Source organism: Nannospalax galili, unplaced genomic scaffold, assembly GCF_000622305.1.
Source record: "Nannospalax galili isolate Female #2095 unplaced genomic scaffold, S.galili_v1.0 scaffold127, whole genome shotgun sequence".
NCBI lineage: Eukaryota > Metazoa > Chordata > Mammalia > Rodentia > Spalacidae > Nannospalax > Nannospalax galili.
In genome coordinates, this window is record NW_008360326.1 from 10,026,236 (window position 1) to 10,044,758 (window position 18,523).

General features: G+C 38.9%; 1 protein-coding gene across 2 annotated transcripts; it reads right to left on the reverse strand.

Moving 5' to 3' along the window:
- Positions 1-1,305: 1,305 nt before the first annotated feature.
- On the reverse strand, positions 1,306-6,604 carry Scg2 (secretogranin II). Of its 2 annotated transcripts, XM_008825819.2 has the most exons (3): positions 6,445-6,604; positions 2,685-3,651; positions 1,306-2,564 (listed from the first exon to the last, which is right to left on the reverse strand). In XM_008825819.2, exons 2-3 carry the CDS (start codon positions 3,635-3,637, stop codon positions 1,781-1,783), a joined length of 1,737 nt encoding a protein of 578 aa, XP_008824041.1. In that variant the 5' UTR covers positions 3,638-3,651; positions 6,445-6,604; the 3' UTR covers positions 1,306-1,780. The 2 variants fall into 2 exon arrangements, with proteins under 2 accessions (XP_008824041.1, XP_008824040.1); XM_008825818.2 differs by having other exon boundaries at positions 1,312-3,651.
- Between the last annotated feature and the right edge of the window lie 11,919 nt (positions 6,605-18,523).

Sequence of the window (18,523 nt, forward strand, 5' to 3'; positions counted from 1 at the left end):
TGCCTACAGATTCCACAGTTGCATAAAATTATATGCTAATTGAACAGAAAAGAATCTAGCAAAAAGCAGGAAAATCTATACTCAGTGTTTTCTCCAGACTTCCTCCACAACCTTTTCACAGCTCAGGATCCCCTGAGATACAAACACACACAGAGAAGCACACATGTGCATGCACGCACATGCCTATATGCACACTCATACACACCTGCATTCAGGCATACACGTGTGCCCTCCTTTTGAAGTGGTCCATAGTGAAATTTCATGAGCCTGTCACCATTCCATCCCCCTTGTTCCATCCCTCAGCTAAAAGGGAACACCCAGAAGAGCGTAAAGATTGTAAGGAAGTGATGAGAATGACTGATTTTCATAACATATGGTGGGATGACTCAGGGAACACTATTTAACTTTTCTGAGATTTGTTTTCCCAGATATAAAGTAGGAGACTGATACGGTGTAGAACAAACGAGCTAAAGGACGCAGAGTGTTTGGTGCAGTGCCTGCACCCTTCAAGCACTTGCTAAATAACTACGATTGATGTCTTTTATAATCACCAGTATTTTGTTGCTTGCCATATTTTCTGCAGTGGTTGTTCTTGCTGTTCTCACTGACATGTATTGATATGTTAGCATGCTGATATCATCCCACCGTGGTGATGCTGTTTGTTACAGTTATGCACCAGGACCTGGTCCACCAAGGTAGGAGACAGAACACATGGCCTGTTCTTGTGCCTGTGCTAATTCACTTACATCGCAAACAGTCTTGTCTTTGGGGGACCAAGGGAACCTGGGAATAGGCAGGTTGCCTCCAAATCTGTAGTCATTTTTTATTGTCATGTACTTAGCAACTAACTTTCATTCCTCACTCCATCCCTGTCTCTCCTTCCCTCCTTCCCTCTCTTTCCTCCCTCCCCCTCTCCTCCCCTCCTTTACTCTCTCTCCTTCCTCCCCCTTTCCTCCTCCTCTTTCCTCTCTCTGTTCCTCCCTCCATCCTGCCCTCTCCTTTCCTTTCTTTCATTTTAGTGTTTGTGGGTATCAGAGATTTAATGTATTGGATTTATACAAATTAGAATAAAGATGGAAGTATACCCAGAGACTTGTTCTGTAAATCAAGTATGTGGAAAAAAAAACATGAGGGGGCATAAGCCATGGGCTGCTGGAGAATGTTCACAGGCAGAAAGCATGATCACATAGAACGTTGTTTCTTACCTGGACTGCCTGTGGACAGTAATAATCTTCTCTTTTGGCCCCATATTGCTTGCTCCACATCCTTGTCTCTAGTTTTCCAGAATGAAGAATCCCAAGGTACCCAGGAATAATATTTATTAATAAACAATAAAAGACATGATAGAAAAAGCCTTATAAGTAAAACTATATATTTATAATGCTTTATTGTTACTCAGTACTCCACAAAACACTACAGACAGTAACAAAATAATTCAATAAATGTTAAAAACTTCCAAGAGAATTATAGATCATCCTGTCATATATGAGCATTGACAATGCCACAGCCGTTAGTTACATGATTAGACATTATCATAGATATCTTTCTTACATAAAGGACATAATTTTTAATCCAAGAATCATAACATTTACACATATCCATACACAAGAGAACAGCTCAGAGTAAGTGAAGCAAACTCTCCAAACGGCCTGGAGTCATCTGCCTGTATATCATTTAAAGATATTACAGTGTTAACAGGATAGAAGTTAACACACTAGAGAGAAATGTAGGGGGTACACATGGGGTCAAGGAGTGAAAATCGGGCAATGATTAAAGCCTGTTACATATTTTCCATGGCTCGCTTGGCAAGGTGCTCCCTCCCCTGTCCTGCCTCTTCTTGGTTGAGGTACTCCAGCACTTTCATGAGTAGATCTTCATCCAAGTACTGTCTGTTTGGGTTATCACCATTCTTCAGGGACCCCACAGGGAACCTTTTGTTCACCGTGGCCAGTTTGTCAGTCTCCTGGGAGGTGCCTTGACCTAGATGTTCTTTGATGGCTTGCTCAAGCTCTTCTTCCTGTGGTTCATCTTCTGAAGATCCTGGGCTGGGCACTCTCTTCATCTGGTTTGAATTCATGAGCTCAGGGTATTTAACTAGCATCCTGGCCAAGTACTCTCCTAATTCTTGGTCCTTGTCATTCAGGTTTTCATAAGGTGCTTGTCTATTTTCAACGTCTGGCATCCAGGCAGCTTTGGGAAGCTGGTTGACTTTAGATTTCCCAGGACCATAGGGGAGCCTCAGCAGAGCCTTGTCTTGGCCATATTGATTGGGGAAATATGAGGGCTTCTGATTTGCTGCATTCTCCACCCCTAAAAGATTTAAAATGTCCTCAACACTGAGCCCATCAGGAAAAGCCTCCATTGCAGCACGACCAGGTGTCTTGAGGTACCCACCTTTGGAGAGGGTCTTACTTTGGAACATGTCTGGATGGTCTACGTCAGCCTCTGAGATGTCATCTAGATCAACAGGCAGGTCAAGCTCCTGCTCTGGCCCCACCGATCCAATTGGCTTCTCCCCAGCTTTGAGCATTTCAATTAAGTCTTCAGGGGGTATCTGTAAATTCCTAGAGATTTCAATCAGCTGATAAATAGACTGAGAATCAAGAGGTTTCTCAGGAAACCTGGCTTCCCTGTCCCCATTTTGCCCATTCTGTGACCTCCCATTGCCCACAGCATTCACTAACCTTCTCAAATAGGCGATGACTTTGGAGGCATCTTCTGAGAGTTGGTCTTTACTCTCTTTCCGGGTATCTTCATCCTGGAGCCCCAGCTGCCCTGACCGTTTCATTTCTTCATTGATTTGGTCTTTTTTTTCTGTATTCTCTTTGCTGTCTCTCACCTCTTCCTGGGTTTGAGTCTCTATTTTCTCCTCTATGGGGCTCCAATCTTCTCCCCCTACCACATCTTCATAGGCAATGTTGTTGGTCTTGTAGATGTCATCTTCATCATCTGTGTAGAGTTTTTGCTCTTCATCAACTCTCTCCCTCTTCTGGTTGCTTGGCCCCGTCAGTTTCCCCAGCTCTTGGAAGACAGACTCCAGTGTAGCGAGACTTTGGGGTGTATATTGTTCTTCTACGATTTCATTTGTGCGTTTAAAGGGGTTGTCCCTGGAGTTCTCTTCATACATCAGGGGGAACTGCATATGCTTGAGTTTCCTTTCTGGCCACTGTTGAGTTTCATAGTCATCAGTTGAGTCCACTGGGAAGTTCCTCTCCAGATTCAAGGCATAGGGCTTGTTTTCTTTAAGGGCAGCCTGGGGCTCATTTTCAGCCTGTCTCAATGCTTCAAGTATTATCCTCATCCACTCATCTTCACTCAGTGCATCCCTTGAGCTCTCTGACACGCGACTTTCTTCACCATTTTCTTTTAGCTGAAGGGGAACAGAGACGCCTTGGTAGGGGCTGTAGTCTGGGCTGCTTTCTTCCTTGTGAGCTTGTTGCCGAAGCTTCTCTATGTACTCCAAAGCCCTGATCATTTCAGGACTGGGAAACCTTTGGACGTTTTCCAATCTGAGCTCTGGTTCTTTCTGAAGCAGCTGGTTTCGCTGAAAGGAAGCTGCTTCGGCTCCAGAGATGAGGAAAATTAAATGGATAAGAGACAGGGCTGCTCCAAGTCGGTAGGGCTTACCTTCTGCCATGTTTTAAAGAGTTCCTGAAAGCATAGAAAACAAGAGTTAGCACAAACAAAACAAACTAGAAAACATTCTAGGAAGAAAAAAAACGACCACCAAAGGGAGAAAGGAGTAGACATAATTTCACATTACACTTTGAAATATTTACAATTCATGAGTATTTCCTACATTATATTCACACACTGACACAAGAATCTATAGTAAAACTGCTACTCATTTGCATCAGGCAGATTAAAATAAGAAAGAAAAGACACTGACAAAAGCCTTCTCAAATTTTATATTTTTCACTTATAAAACTTGTAGTTTGATTTTTAGCATGCTTTTAGATAAGACTTGCTAAGACATCCTTGAATAGCATTCTATTAAAAATATTCACAAAATAATTTGCTGTAAAGGATACACATACACACACAATTATGCCCATATGATTGTGTCAAAGGAAAAAAATCCCACGTGATTTATTTTCTGATTTATCTATTCAATATTGTTGTAGGAATGCAGCGGTGGTGGAGTTCCTATAAATGATGACATAATTCAGCACATTAGTGTCAAGAATACTGAATACCTCATGAGTCCTGGTCATCTCCCTCGAACAGTAAATCCAAGCACCAACTAATAATCCCTAGAACCTGGGTCTTTCCAGATTTCAGCTATGTTAAACCAGTGAAGTTTCTTTCTGTGAAAACATGCTAAAATAACCTACACTGTTTTAAATTTTTCTGTGCTCCAATATTCTTCTAATAATTGCATTATGGCTGACTTGCAAAATACAATTATGGTTATTTTTCATCTTCCTTGTAGTGTATAGTAAATAAGCAGATGTTACAGGGAGAACATAAGTTTACTTAACTAGTCTGTTTCTAAGCTTGTGAGTGTTCAGATTCAGTTTGTCTTATGTCTGTGTCTATTTCTGTAGGGACCTGTGAAATCTTAAATGACTCATACTGTTAGAAAATCTTAAAATAACCACTATGCAATTCCTAATTTAGATAAACACAGATGATGTGTTGAATTCTTCCAACTTAAAAATCTTCATTCATTTTTGTCTCCAATATTTAAAAATCTCGCAGATGAGGTAGTGAGAGGAACCACTCTTACACATTTCCTGTTTGCTGATTTTAATACTTGCAAATTCTGTTGCAAACAAATGCATGTAAATAAGTTCATAAATTGGTTCCTATCTTGACTGTATCATGGCTTTGTGATAGATAAGCTAGGTTATATGGGTACAATTTTCTATTAGTTCAGACATCAAAATATGCTCACTAGAGCCTGCTGGTGATGCATGTTACCAGTTTTTAGAGCTGACAAATGGCTGCAGTTATATAAATTTCTTTACCATAGATACATATACTGGTTAAAATTACCATTAACTAGAATATCTTGGTATTTCAGAGAATATTTTCAAAATATCTACCATAAATAAATTATTACTGCAAGTGATTTTATTCAGGAAATTCTGAGATTTAAATTAGAGCACATGACATATTATCTATTATTTCATTATAATCTAACTTCAGTAATCACTTGTAAGTATTGATATTTAAAATATAATCTTGAAAATCTTATTGGACTTATTTTCTTTGAAAACATTATCTTGAAACATTATTAACACATTTTAACACATAGGTTATTTGCTTGTCTGTACAACTATGACTTTGGAGGTTTTGTTGTAGACTTGGAACAGAATATCCATTGCAGTTTCAACTACAACCTAACAGGAACGTTTTTTTTCTATCTGGCCATCATTCAGGTTCAAAATAAATGGTATAGTTACTGTCTTTAAAACTCAAAGTACTTCTTCCCAGAGTAGCATCTCTTGAAGTAGTAAATATGGTTTTAATAGCTCTAATATCTTATATAGCGTTTTCTTTAACAGTTAATTTTCTGAAATTCAAGTGATAGGAACAACGTTGCTCCCTGAACAGCTGTTATTAAAATATATTTTCCTCTGAACTCAGACAGTAACATTGACACCAAAGCATCAGCACATCTACTATGAACAGCTCAACTAGTTGGGATAAAGGAAAAACTTGTTCCAACCAACCTTTTCAGGAAAGTAATATACTATCTCTTCCAATCACAGCATAATTATTACAATACTAATCTATACAGCTCTGAATGTTTTCCATCCTGTATTCAAAGTTATCATTTCTCTGTAATTCACATTCACATCCAACCTGTACTCCAAGATAATATATCACCTTTGAAAAGGGAAGAAATCTATGCTCTGGACCATTCTAAGCTAGTTTCTCAGAACCAAAATTAGGATATAATAACCGAAATCCTTCTAGAGTATAGCAGCTCATAAAATAAATAGTTAATTCAAAGTTCTCATAAGGTAAATATAAAAGAAAAAAATGGGCTGCCTCTGTGACTCATGTGGTTAATAACCTTTGAATCCTTGGAAACCTACTGTTAAGAATATTAAGCATATAAATTACATCCATATTTCCTACCCTTGGGAGAAAAACAATACATTAAGAAAAAAAATCAAAACATCAGATTTGGTTAACTTTACATTAATATGTGTGTTGACACTAAAATCCTTAACTTTTGACTATCCTTGCATACAGTTTCAACAATAACATTCCAGTTAACAAATACACACCAGCAAGAATTCTACATCGCAGACCCACTCATTTACGAACACATACAGAGTGCCCTTACACTAGCTGGAGAGCAGCAGGTTGTCCTTCAGTTATTCAATCAATATAAGCTTGCAAAACGGTCTTTTTCTTCTCAGCTAGGAAATGAGGCAAAACCACGCAATGGAGAACTTTCCAGTAAATCCAAGAGAAAAACAATCTTACCTCTGTCTTATATGGTGTGGAAGATGCTAAGCATGTTCCTCGGCCGCTGGGTGAAGGCTCGGGCCGTTTCAGCACCGGACAGCTCCTCTGCTTATAGAGAGCTGTGGCGCCTGACTCCGCATTCCAAGTTGACGTCACCGGTTCAGCCTCAAACCCCAGCGCAAGCGAGCTTTTTCAAAGAATCCGAGAGAAAATAATCACTTTATATATCTTTTAAAGCGTTGCATGCTTACGCCACCTGTCTTTTTGCAGCAAAAACTGCAGTTTGCTTTTTTATTCTCCTTTTATCAAAATCTCTGAGGCTCGAAATAAAATGTTTAGCACAAATTCTCCTTAGAAAGAAATCTGTCAGACAGACGTGACTAATTGCAAGACCATTTCATGCATATTTTAATGCCTAGTTAGAAGAGTTTTCTGTCGCTGTTGTGATTGTTGTCACTGTCATTGTTATGAGAAAGTTTCATAAAGATTCTCTTTTCGTACTTGCCTTAAAGAAATTGCATTCTTTCTCATTTCCTGGTGAATGAATCCACAATGAATGGAGGATATATTATGAGTATGAGATTCGATATTTCATGTCACACCCACTGGTAGCATTCTTTTAAAAATCGTGCTTGTTTGACTAAAGGGGGAAGCTGCTTGATTTTTATGAGAATCAATTTTAATAGCTTCAGGGTCGTTTTTGAAATGAGTATTCATAAAAGTTCAAGTTCAGTAGTTGATAATTCTATGAGTTTGTTCATACCTTTTACAATGTCTGATGTCAGGGAAGCTAAGAAACTAAGTATTGATGGAAATACCTCTGTCTACTAAGAAGAAAAAAAAGCAAGTCTTTTCCCTGCTTGAGAAAAAATGTGACACATATGTGGTTGGAATTCTCTTGCCATCAAGAGAATGTAGGACAACAAATATTTTCATGTTTTGATTGAATCAGTTAAATTTAAATGCCTTCAATGAATGAGACCAATCCAAGGAATAATATAGTAGTTAACTCAAAACCTCTTAGATTTATAATTCATGACCATTGCTGTGCTTTGCCATGAAGCCTGATTATATATTTTAATAATTTATTCAGGTCTAAATTTTTAACTTTATTTTTATTAAAGATTTGCGCCTTCCAAAAACCTGTATATGCTGAAATATATTTTGAGGACATGAAAGACTCTTGTTATGTGAGATCATGTAAGTCTCTGTAGACAGAATAATCAATGACTGATTTTGTTCACCTAGTAAGTTATAATGCCTACTAGGTGCCAGATACATTGCAAACTGCTGGAGATAGAGAAATGAGTGTGGATTTTTGGCTTTAAGAAGAGTTTAGTTTGATGGGAATAAAAGACAGGTTATTTTAATGCACATTAGAAATCACGAAGGAAGAGGTTAGCCGGAACTGTTTGGGAGCTTAGTGGATCATCGGTTGGCTCTATCTCGTAATTAGGAGGATGTGGTGCAGGCAGAACCTCCAGATAAATAAGTCTAACCTGGTTCTTTATTATCAAGTTTGTAATATATATATATATATATAATATATATATATATTACTAACTGTACTAGAAAGAGGATATAGTTTAAATCTTATGAAGTTAAAATCTCAGAGAAGCCAGTCTTCATTTCTCTCTGTCTGCTCTTCTGATGAAGATATTTGATTTTCCTCAATGATGAGAGATCATCACCTGTAGATTCCCATGGAATCCACAGGTACAGGATGGAGTTAAAATTCATCCAGTGTACCAGTGCCTCACAGTAAACTTTGGTCACTTAGAGCATGTTCAGGTGCTAAATTGAAGAGGCCTGTATGTGCCTCTAATCAGAGCTCTGAGGAGGCAAAGATTACAGGGATTCCTGGCCAGTCAGCTTTCCATCTCAGCAAGCTCTAGATTGAGTGAAGACAAAAAATAAAATAAAATAAAATAAAATAAAATAAAATAAAATAAAATAAAATAAAATAATAAAATACTAGGGCAGAGGGCAATTGAAGAAGACATATAATGTGAATGTCTGGCCTCCACCCACATGTACATATATATGTACACACAGGAATACACACACATGTGTATACACACATGTACACACAAAAAATCCAAAGTATATGCAGAACCTTGTCTAAGTGTTTGAGAAGTGAGATGTCTGGAGTCAGTCCCTGGGCTGGACTAGTTCTATCAGGATCAAGATCTAGGTACAACAATGAGCCACATGTGGACAATTGAGTGCCTATGATTTCATGGTGCTATGGTAGACACCTTCTTTATTGAGTTCTATTATATCCCTAGTGCTATGCCTGGAGCCTAGTTTAATCCTCTTAATAACAATAGAGATAACTTTTAAATATCCATTTTACAAATGATTAACTGAAGTTCAGAAATAAATAAATCAGCTAGGATTTCTCAGACCATGGTAAAAGTTGGATTTAGACCTAGATCTTTCCATCAGTATGTCTACAAGACTACAAGAAGTATTATGATTCAGGCCCTTGGCTAGGTGATGTCAGCATAGACGTGAATATGGTATAGAACCAATCATGAATGACCCAAGTCTAAAATACAGTTACTTGGACAAAAGTTCTCCAGTATTGCCTGGTCACTGATGAGGTGACATGGCCTGGACTGCTATCTTGGATGGCATACATGGAAAGCAATAATTAATATTAGATTATTTGGTTCTATAAGGTATATTATACCTTATAGGTATAAGGTTCTATAAGGTACATTATACTGTCTTCCAAACAATAGAGTAGTATTAGAACTTGGAAAATGCTATTCACCAGGCAGGTTTTTAAAAATAGATTTTTCAGTGTGTTACATTTAATGTATCTCTAAAAGTCATGAATTTTATTTTATTTTATTTATTTTATTGGTCCTAAAGAGAACTAATCCCTAAGAGAAATATATTTGGAGAATGAGTTAAAATGCAGTAATAGAAATCAATCTTTTTTGATGTGAAATATTTGAACATGTACACACCACTAAAAATAACCTAGACATCTTTATGTCACTATGCCTGAGATAAAAGCCATTTTAAACATTCCTTACAAAAATTTAATTTTCTGTTAGGTCTGAGTTCACACTATCATTGCCTCCAAGAAACAAATCTCTATATCATGAACATTTTCAGCATAATTATGCAGTATGTAAGATAATGGTTTTTACTAAATTAGCTTGCAGCCTCACCAAGGTGCCGTTAAATTCAAGCTAATCATTCACAATTTAGATAATTAGAATGGAATGATTTATTTTTATGATCGGATTTTCTTCAATCTTGGTCACTTTATTCCTTGTTATTGAATGTCATTCTTCATCGGGACCCAGACTTTGATTTTTCTGTGATTTTTACGAGCAGTCCTGACTCTACTGAGAACCTCTCTCTCTTCCACTACATTGTGTTTCTCATTTTGTTTCAATCTGTATGAAAACAATTAAGATCCAAAAAGCCAATGTGTCTCGTTGCTCTTTCTCTCAACTTTTAGTCTCACTTCTTTCCTTGACCTTCTGTCCCTTAAAAGACAAACCTCTCAGACAAGAATTTTGTCTATAACACCTCTGAGTTCAGGTCCCTGAACGTTCCAGAATATGATCAGTGAAGGAGAGCTGACCCCTCCAGACCTCAGCTATTTTTCATTGCTCGTTCTTCCCCCACCCCCAACTTCATTACGTTTCCATCTTTGGAGCCCTTGTATACTTCTTGCCAACTTTATGCTTTGCTTCCAAAGTTTACCTACCTCTTTTAGGTATAGTATGTTTCCTTTTTTTTTTTTTCTTTTAAGTAAACATTCCTATCATAAGATACATTTTGCAAAAACTCACTATAAAGGAAAAATGAGGGCCTAGAGAAATGGCTCAGCAGTTAAGAAGCATGTACGGCTCTTGCAGAGGACTGAATTTCAGTGCCCAGCACCCATATCAGGCAGCTCATAACTACCTCTAACTCCAACTCCAGAGACTCTGATGCCCTCTTCTGGGCTCTGAGGGTATCTGCACTTGTGTGTACATACCTCCACATAGACACACACACATGTTTATACATACACATAACTAAAGATAAAATAAAATATTTTTTTTACAAAAAAGAATAATGAAATAGTCTATCTCCCTTGCCATAAAAATTTCTATTTGGAGAATATGAAAAAAAGAACAGAAACATGGTATACTTTATCTAATGATGCACGTTTATAGTTCACCAGACAAAATCCAGTTGCTTCTGGGAGATCACTCTGTCACTGTACCCTGGTGTCTAGCTCAATGATTTGGATATAAATGCTAGCCAAACACAGTGTGTTAAATTGAAGTAAACTATTGTTGCTCCTCTTGCCAGAGCTTCACACATTCCCTCATGGAAGTTATTAATCTTTTCAAAGTATATTTATGCAAATGAACTGTCTTTATTGATTTAAGCTGCAGGCAATGCTAGTAGATAAAATTTAGAAGTTTAGGAAACTTTTCTTCACTATAGAAATTCTATAGTTTTCTAATCTTACCCTAATTTGGCAAAATACTTCTTAGTGTTTGAACTAGAAATTGAACACAAAAGTAAAATAAATCTTTGCAATTTTGACTCCTCCTCTAAATGAGCTTGATAATATTTCAAGCTCCCTCTCACCCTTGACCTTTTCTCTTTATGAAATGGAAGTCTGTTGTAAAATGACTTTACATTTGTCTACTAGGTATTGAAATATGATCACAAACCCTCAATGAGAACTTTGAAAGCCAAACAAAGTCAGGCTTTCCTCTCCATTGACTTTGGATTCTGGAACCATCTGGTGCTTGGAAAAAAGCAAGTACCATCCTCTCAGTCTGATACCATGAATATTTGGGCATCTGCTCCCTCAGCAGATTGCAGGAGGGAAGTTTGTGCACTGGAAGTTAATTACTTTGCTTAAAACCTCACCGAATGTCTCAATCTTTCAGAGTCTCCTGGCATAATTGTTTTGTGAATCAATATTTTCATCATTTACACGCAAATATTTCAGTAGGGATATTTTTCTGCTTGAAAAAAAAATCACTCACCTATATTCTCCTACCCTCTCCTTTTAATCAACAAGCCCAGAGGGGCATAAGAGGCTTCAAGATTGAAGTCTAGCATCTTCAGAGTTAAGGTCAACATTTTCTGTTCAGGGCTCTCATGGACTCACCAGATGACTTTTCACAGTTCACTCAGCCTTTCAGAGTTAAGGTCAACATTTTCTATTCAGGGCTCTCATGGACTCACCAGATGACTTTTCACAGTTCACTCAGCCTTTGCTGGGATTTCCAAGGGCTTACACCCTTGGAAGTAGCATATATGCATATAGTAAAGGGGAGGGGGTGAATAATGGCTCCTAGGCCCAGAACTCTGTCCCCAAACCCAACCACCTTTGGACATTACAGGCAAGCTTTTGCCTCTCCACAAGCTCCTGTATTCATTAAATCATCATGAGATCTGTGACAAAGCCTTATATAAGTGCTTTGTAAAGCACTTATATAAGAGTTGTTAGAATGTATTGTTTAGGGAACAATGACAAGCAAAGAAGACCCATACATGTTCAATACAAGCGTAATTGTTTTTCAAATATTCTCAGTTCACTACTGGACATATCTACTGAGGCAGAACTTGTGAATGAGAAGGCCAACTGCACCACAGTGGACAGAAACTCATGACCTCCCAATGCTACCTATACCTTCTTTGGACATTATTGCTAAGGCTTCAGTGTTTCTTCCTCCACACAATGGAGTAAGTTTCAATTTTATTTTCTGAAACCAGAATCATACTTTCCCAGTCAGTTTGCTTTTCCTAAGTGAAATGTTTCTATTAAATTTTCTTTATGAGCCACAGTGCTGGGCCCCAACCCTAAAGCACATTCCTTGGATTGATCCAATATAACACTAGAAATAGCATCTCACTCCCAGTGAACATCCTGCATTCCCTGTGTTCCTTAGCTACACACTGCCTGCTTGTGCTGAGCCAACCTCTTATTTCAAAGGAAGTTCATTTCCTTAAGAGAGTCTTCTTTGGCTTCCTGTTCTCAGCCATGCTTCTCTCATGGAACCATGTATCTCTCCTGAGTACTATTTATTATAAGACTGCAATTTTATTTGATGGATTGTTTGAGTGCTATCTTCCCAGTTGACTCTACTATCTTTTAGGACAGAAGATCAGGAACCTTGTTTGGATTCTCCCACAATATCTATCCAAATAATAACATCTACAAGTAAACATGTCATTGATTCAATCTCTTACCTTCTTCTCCAGCCCTTACATAACTAATTCTACTAGTTGGCCTTCAAGTTCAACCATGAAATCATTATCTCCCGGGTCATTCCTGTGCCCTTTCCTCTCCCTGTCTCTCCCATATGGACCTCAACTTTTGTTAAGACTTCCCGTTGGCACTTTTCTCATTTATCCCTTGCATTTCCTTATGTTTGGCCATTCAGAAATTCCTTTCCAGCCTCTCCAGTGTCTATCACTTAGCTCAACACATGCCTTTTTACTCCAGGAATTATATGTTGACTTTTAAAGAGAAGCAATTTCTACTTCTAACATGAATCAGGATTCTGGCACTATTGATTGAATGACTGAACTGTTCAATAATAAAAAATCAAAATCAATAATGTAGTTTATATCAGTTGCCTACTAAATACAGGAAAGGGAATACATTATTTTTTTTTACTCTTTGAATAGTTTTATGATGAAGTATACTTGTAATTCTGACCATTTTTTTTTAATTCCAAAGAGAGGCAATTTTTAACATGGTCTTCCAGAAATAACTTGAAGCAGTTTATATATATATATATATATATATATGAAGTTTAAGGGGGAAAATAGGAATAAGAAATGAAAAACCAAAGGATTTTCCAACATGTAAAAAACTTTGGTGAAATAATGAAGGTTTCCATTAGTTATGCTCTTTTTTTTGGAAAACCCTAACAAGTTTATTGGACTTGCTAATAGACCATGGGGTGGGGATTTATTTACAGAAGAATGGGGTCCCCTCCATTTACAACTATACTGGATATAGATCCTTTGACTTCCCAACAGCTGCACAAAATGGCGAGAGAGGTGCCTCGAAAATTTGCTGGTTGTACATACACTAGACATGCTACTGTTGCACAAGCTGGAACATCTTGTTTGGCATGTGGGAATCCATTCTTAAAAACATCACAGGAAATTATACTATTTTTTCCATGGTAACTCTCTCCTGCTTAACTGGTACTTACTGGGTTAACTTCTCACAGTCCAAAGCCTTCTGCTATTTTTTAGTGTTCCTTCATATCTAGCTGGCCCCTACTCTCCCTAGATTTTTAGTTTCAGTTATTTAACCTCTCTAAAAGATATAATCTTCTCAGTTCCATCTTCACCTGTATCCTTTGCCCAGAACATGTTCTTCCTCCTCTTCTCCATCATTGTGATTCATTTAAAATGTTTCCCTTAATGAAATCTTCCCACCCCATGCATATACTTGCTCCATTTTTATAGCACAGGTTTTTAGCCTGAAGCCCATTGAATCCTAAGAAACTGAATGCAAATTTCATGTACATGTGATAGTGTGCTTCCCAACTGCCCCAGCCCACACACACCCTAGGCAAGCAATTTCTGTGTCATAGATATTTAAGTGTGTCTATGACTATGAGATGTTGCTGCAACTCTCAATACTGGCCACCAAATAGTTCTGCTTCTTTCGACTTTTCAGCATGTTATAAAATCTCACTACTTGAACTTTGAGATCAAGTAGTACCATCTGAAAGTTCTAGCCAATGAGCTTAGAGTAGAATGACATGGTATAGAGCTCATGTTTCTTCACCACAGGTGGGCAAGATTTGAGGTAGTAGGTATCATACAATCTGGTCCCTGAGAAATTGCAAGGGACAGTTTTCTTCCAGATCTTTCATGGCCATATAAAGTGAACAAGAAATTAAGCTGTTTGGGGCTAGAGAGATGGTTCAGCAGTTAAGAGCACTGGCTGCTCTTTCAGAGAACCCAGGTTCAGTTCCCAGCATCTACATGGCAGCTAGCAACCTTTTGTAGATCCAATTTAAGGGACTCCAATGTCTTCTGGCTTCTTCAGGCATTACATGACACAGTTGCACTTACACACATGCAGGCAAAATATGCATACACATAATTAATTAAATATATTAAAGTAAAAAAGAAAGCTGTTTAAGAATTGATTTTCATGGATTGCTTATTACTGCATGTAATCTAGCATACCATGACTGATACAAACATTGAACTCACCTGGTGGCGGACATCTCTGCTATGCAGGCACAGTCTCACTCAGAGAAACAGAGAGAGCAAGCTTTTCCTTGGAGGCTCTTGCATGCAAAGGAGTTGACCAAGGTTCTTAATGGTACCCAGATGGTAAACATCATATCCACATCACAGCCACTCAAGGGCTCTTTTGCTTGGTGTAGACACAGTATTAAGTAACACCATATTATATAGTCTGAAATTTATTCCTTGTATAATTCTCTTGGGTATATAAAGAGAAACTCAATCGGGAATTAGTACACCTTCAACATCTTTTGAATGCTTAAAAACCTCTTTCTTGACCATGGACTCTAAGTTTTCTCCAGGCTGCAGGTTCTAACCAGAAATTTATTAACATTTTTAAAATTTTGTTGGATTTGTGATTTGAATTGACATAGATGCTAAAATCCTCAGGTTTGGGTACTGATGTAAACTTTCTTGTATTTAAGCTTCACAAGACAATCAATGCAGAGAAATACTAAGTAAGTAATAGTACAGAGACTGCTTAGAGATAAAGTAATATTTCAAGCATCTAATTTTCTGGAAATGTGTTACATGGTAGCTCCACCTTGGATCCAGCTTTTTCTCCATTTTTAAATTTGAAACTATTGATTATATATTTTCACTCCATCTTCTTCCGGTGTCCGGAGGCACTGTATGGTCTGTGACTCAAAATTTAATGACAAAAAAAAAATATTAAATGCTGTAGCTCCACAGCAAAATATTCCATGGGATCAAAATATTATGACAGAATGTGGAATTCTGAGTTTCTTTCTAGCTGTGCCGCCTTAAGCTACTTTACTCAACCTCCTTGGGCCTCTGTTTCTTCATTTGCCAAATAAAGGCAGTGTTAGCTAGACTGGGGGGCTCAGAGAATGGCCAGAAAGATCTAGTTAGATAAGTGTGGTAGGAAGGCTCTGGAAGGTTCCAGACACTCTTTAGATGCCTTACCTTACTGTTATTCATCTCCTGATCTCCAGGAATTCACTGGAACAGAGCCTGCTGTACCTGAATGTTAAAACCGTATCCAACCTACAAAATCATTTCCTTGGTACTGATGTGATTAGAATCGATTTCCGGACACCGTTGCCAGGCGAGTCATCAGCAACCTCTTCTCAATTAGAAGGAAAGGGAGAAACGCAAGTGTTTGCGTGACTGCTGGAGGCAAGCTCCCTTCTCCCCCCTGCCGAGGTGGTGCATCTCCGGGAGGCTGCTTAGGGCACAATCTGCCTTGACTTCTGCCTGACTTGGCGTCAGAAGGATGGATTTTAAATGAACGCGCAAGGCTGAGTCACGCTCCACTGGGGCTGTGCAGCTCAGAGGAATCCGCTGCAGTTATGAATGAAAGCAAGCGTCTCATTCAGACCCCTCAGCCCAAGGCCACGTTCAGGGCTTTAATCATCAGTCTCTGCCTAGCCTGGCTAGGTGGAAGCAATTTGCTCATTACACATTCATAGAGACGTAGCCATTCATTACATTTCTCCCCTGGCTCTGCCCTAATGAGGCTCGGGAGTAAGACTTAAATGTCAAGATGCTTTTGTGTCTTTTCCTGACGAGAGAGAGATACAGGATGCCTATGACATGACCTGGTCATGCTGGGGAACTGGAAAGGGACCTTGTATACCATCCTCGGCATGACAGCCATCCTTAAGGCTGCCGGCCATCTTGGCTGCTCAGCCAATTAGAGGGTTCTGGGAGAATGAGTCTCATCAGAGCCCGTTTGGGGTATCTATTTCCTGACCTCAAATCTATAATCCCTATGGAACCCATCAACTTAAGCTGCAGTCGGGTCTTCACACAATAGGAGCCAAAATGCCAGAGATAAATGCCCGTTTTCCTCCTACAGTGGTAATTTTCATCCTCCAGAACTTGGCTTCACTAATCTCCATCTTTGCCAGAAGCCAAGAGACACCCATGTATTTGAAGGAGAGAAGCAATTAATGGTCAAGCTCTGGTACCAGACTCCCTGTGTGTTCAAACCCTGCCTCTCTCTGTGGCTTACACAGGGAGGTGTTTTGAGTCATCTCATGATTCTCTCTGTACTCTGCTTCCTCTTCTATTGCTAGTGTGGATACTGTGCAGGATTTTGTATGAATTCAACCAGAGCAGCCAGCATTCAGTAACTACACCATGATTATTACAACCACACATTTACTGAATAGCCTTAGGCACCAAGGACACAAAATGGGGAAAGTCAAAGGCTGATTATCTTTAGTCTGGTGAGGAAATCAGCTGCACAGGTGGAAACACTGTGGTCTGAGGTAAATGTGTCAACAGGAACTGTGGGTGGAGAAACCATGATTGACTGTTGCCTAGGAAGGCTGGGAAATATTTCAGATAACAGGGAACCTTTGAACTTAAATATTGAAGTTGGCCGGAAGCCGGCCAGGAGAATAGAAATGTGTGTTTCACCTCAACCTTCCCCCTGTCTGGGTCTGGTCCCAGTCAGTGCATGTAATGAGCAGGGTACATCGCTCTTCTGAAACCTTCTCTGAGGTCTAGACCTGTGGTCCTCCAGCAGATGTTGCATGTTCCAGGGGTGACCTGTGCCTCTTGAATGCAAACATGACAAGCCAAGTAAAAGAATGGGTCCATTTAAGTACAAGAAAAAAGATCAAACTCTTGCCAGGGGTCAAGGCATTTTGTCATGAGGGTATCCCAGCATCTGGGCCTTAAAATTTTCTTCTCCAGTTTTTACCAAGTAGCCACAATAGGGTGCTGAGATAACCACTTTTCAGAAATTCTAAGTTGAGAAAATGAAGGGCCTGCTGAAATTACAAGCATTTTTTAATTTATATGTGCTGCCTACTTTATAATTACTATGTCTTTACAGCTAATCTATTGGGACTATCACATAGTAAGCTTTCTTAGCTTGTCATTTTGGACTATGAAATGATCTGGCCATTTCCTGTGGTTCAAACTAATACCAGCATGGTATTAGTTGAGGCATGAATAGGCAGATGCAACCTGCGATTTTGTTTTCTGGCACTTAGTACTTCCTATATTTAGAAGGGTTTTGGGAGGGTTAAATGGGATTCTATAATAATATGAAGCACCTGGCACCTTAGCAAAGTATAATATTTTTTCTATAACAGCCCTTGATGAAGGAAGAAAAAGAAAAGAAACAGACTGACCTCACTTCTAAGCAATCAAGGGGATGGGGAATTGGGGACTGAGCCTCCTGGTACCCCAGGCTAAGCACCCTACCTGATTTTCTGGGTCCCACTTTCCAGAATCTGGAAAGATGGAAGCTTTTTTCAATAGCAGTTTAGCTAAAGGCTAGATGGAGCCAAGAAGATCATCCTAAATCAATCATGAGTGCTGAGAGAGCCAGATGTGAGGAAGAGGCTGGTAAGAATCTAAAGGAACAGATTCCGCAAATGAGGATTTCACGATGACTAGAACCAGGAGGGAACAGTGAGTTATAAGATTAGGGAGCTGGGCAGGGAGCCATTCCTTCCATTGCTGTTTTCTTTTTCCTTCTTTCCTTCTTTTTTTAAGAGTCTTGCTATTCAACTCAGGCTTGCCTCAAACCCAAGATTCTTCTGCCTCTGTCCCCTGAGTACTAAAGTTAAAGGTGTATGCCACCAAGCCCAGGGGACTCCCTGTTGAACTTATGCAAACCCAGGGTAAGTCTGTCATCTTTGCTTAAAATGACCACTAAGAAGTTGGCAATAACTGCCATGGCAAAGCATTATTTTAAAGTAAATAAAGATAATGTCAAGAGAAGCCCATAGGTGATGTTGCTAATGGCCGTTTCCCAGAAGGCATGGAACTCTGGAAATTCTCCAAGATACTGCTCTGGTACCACTTTCTCCTGGCTGCCCTGAGCTGGCTGTGGAAGGCTGGGCTCTGGGTTAAC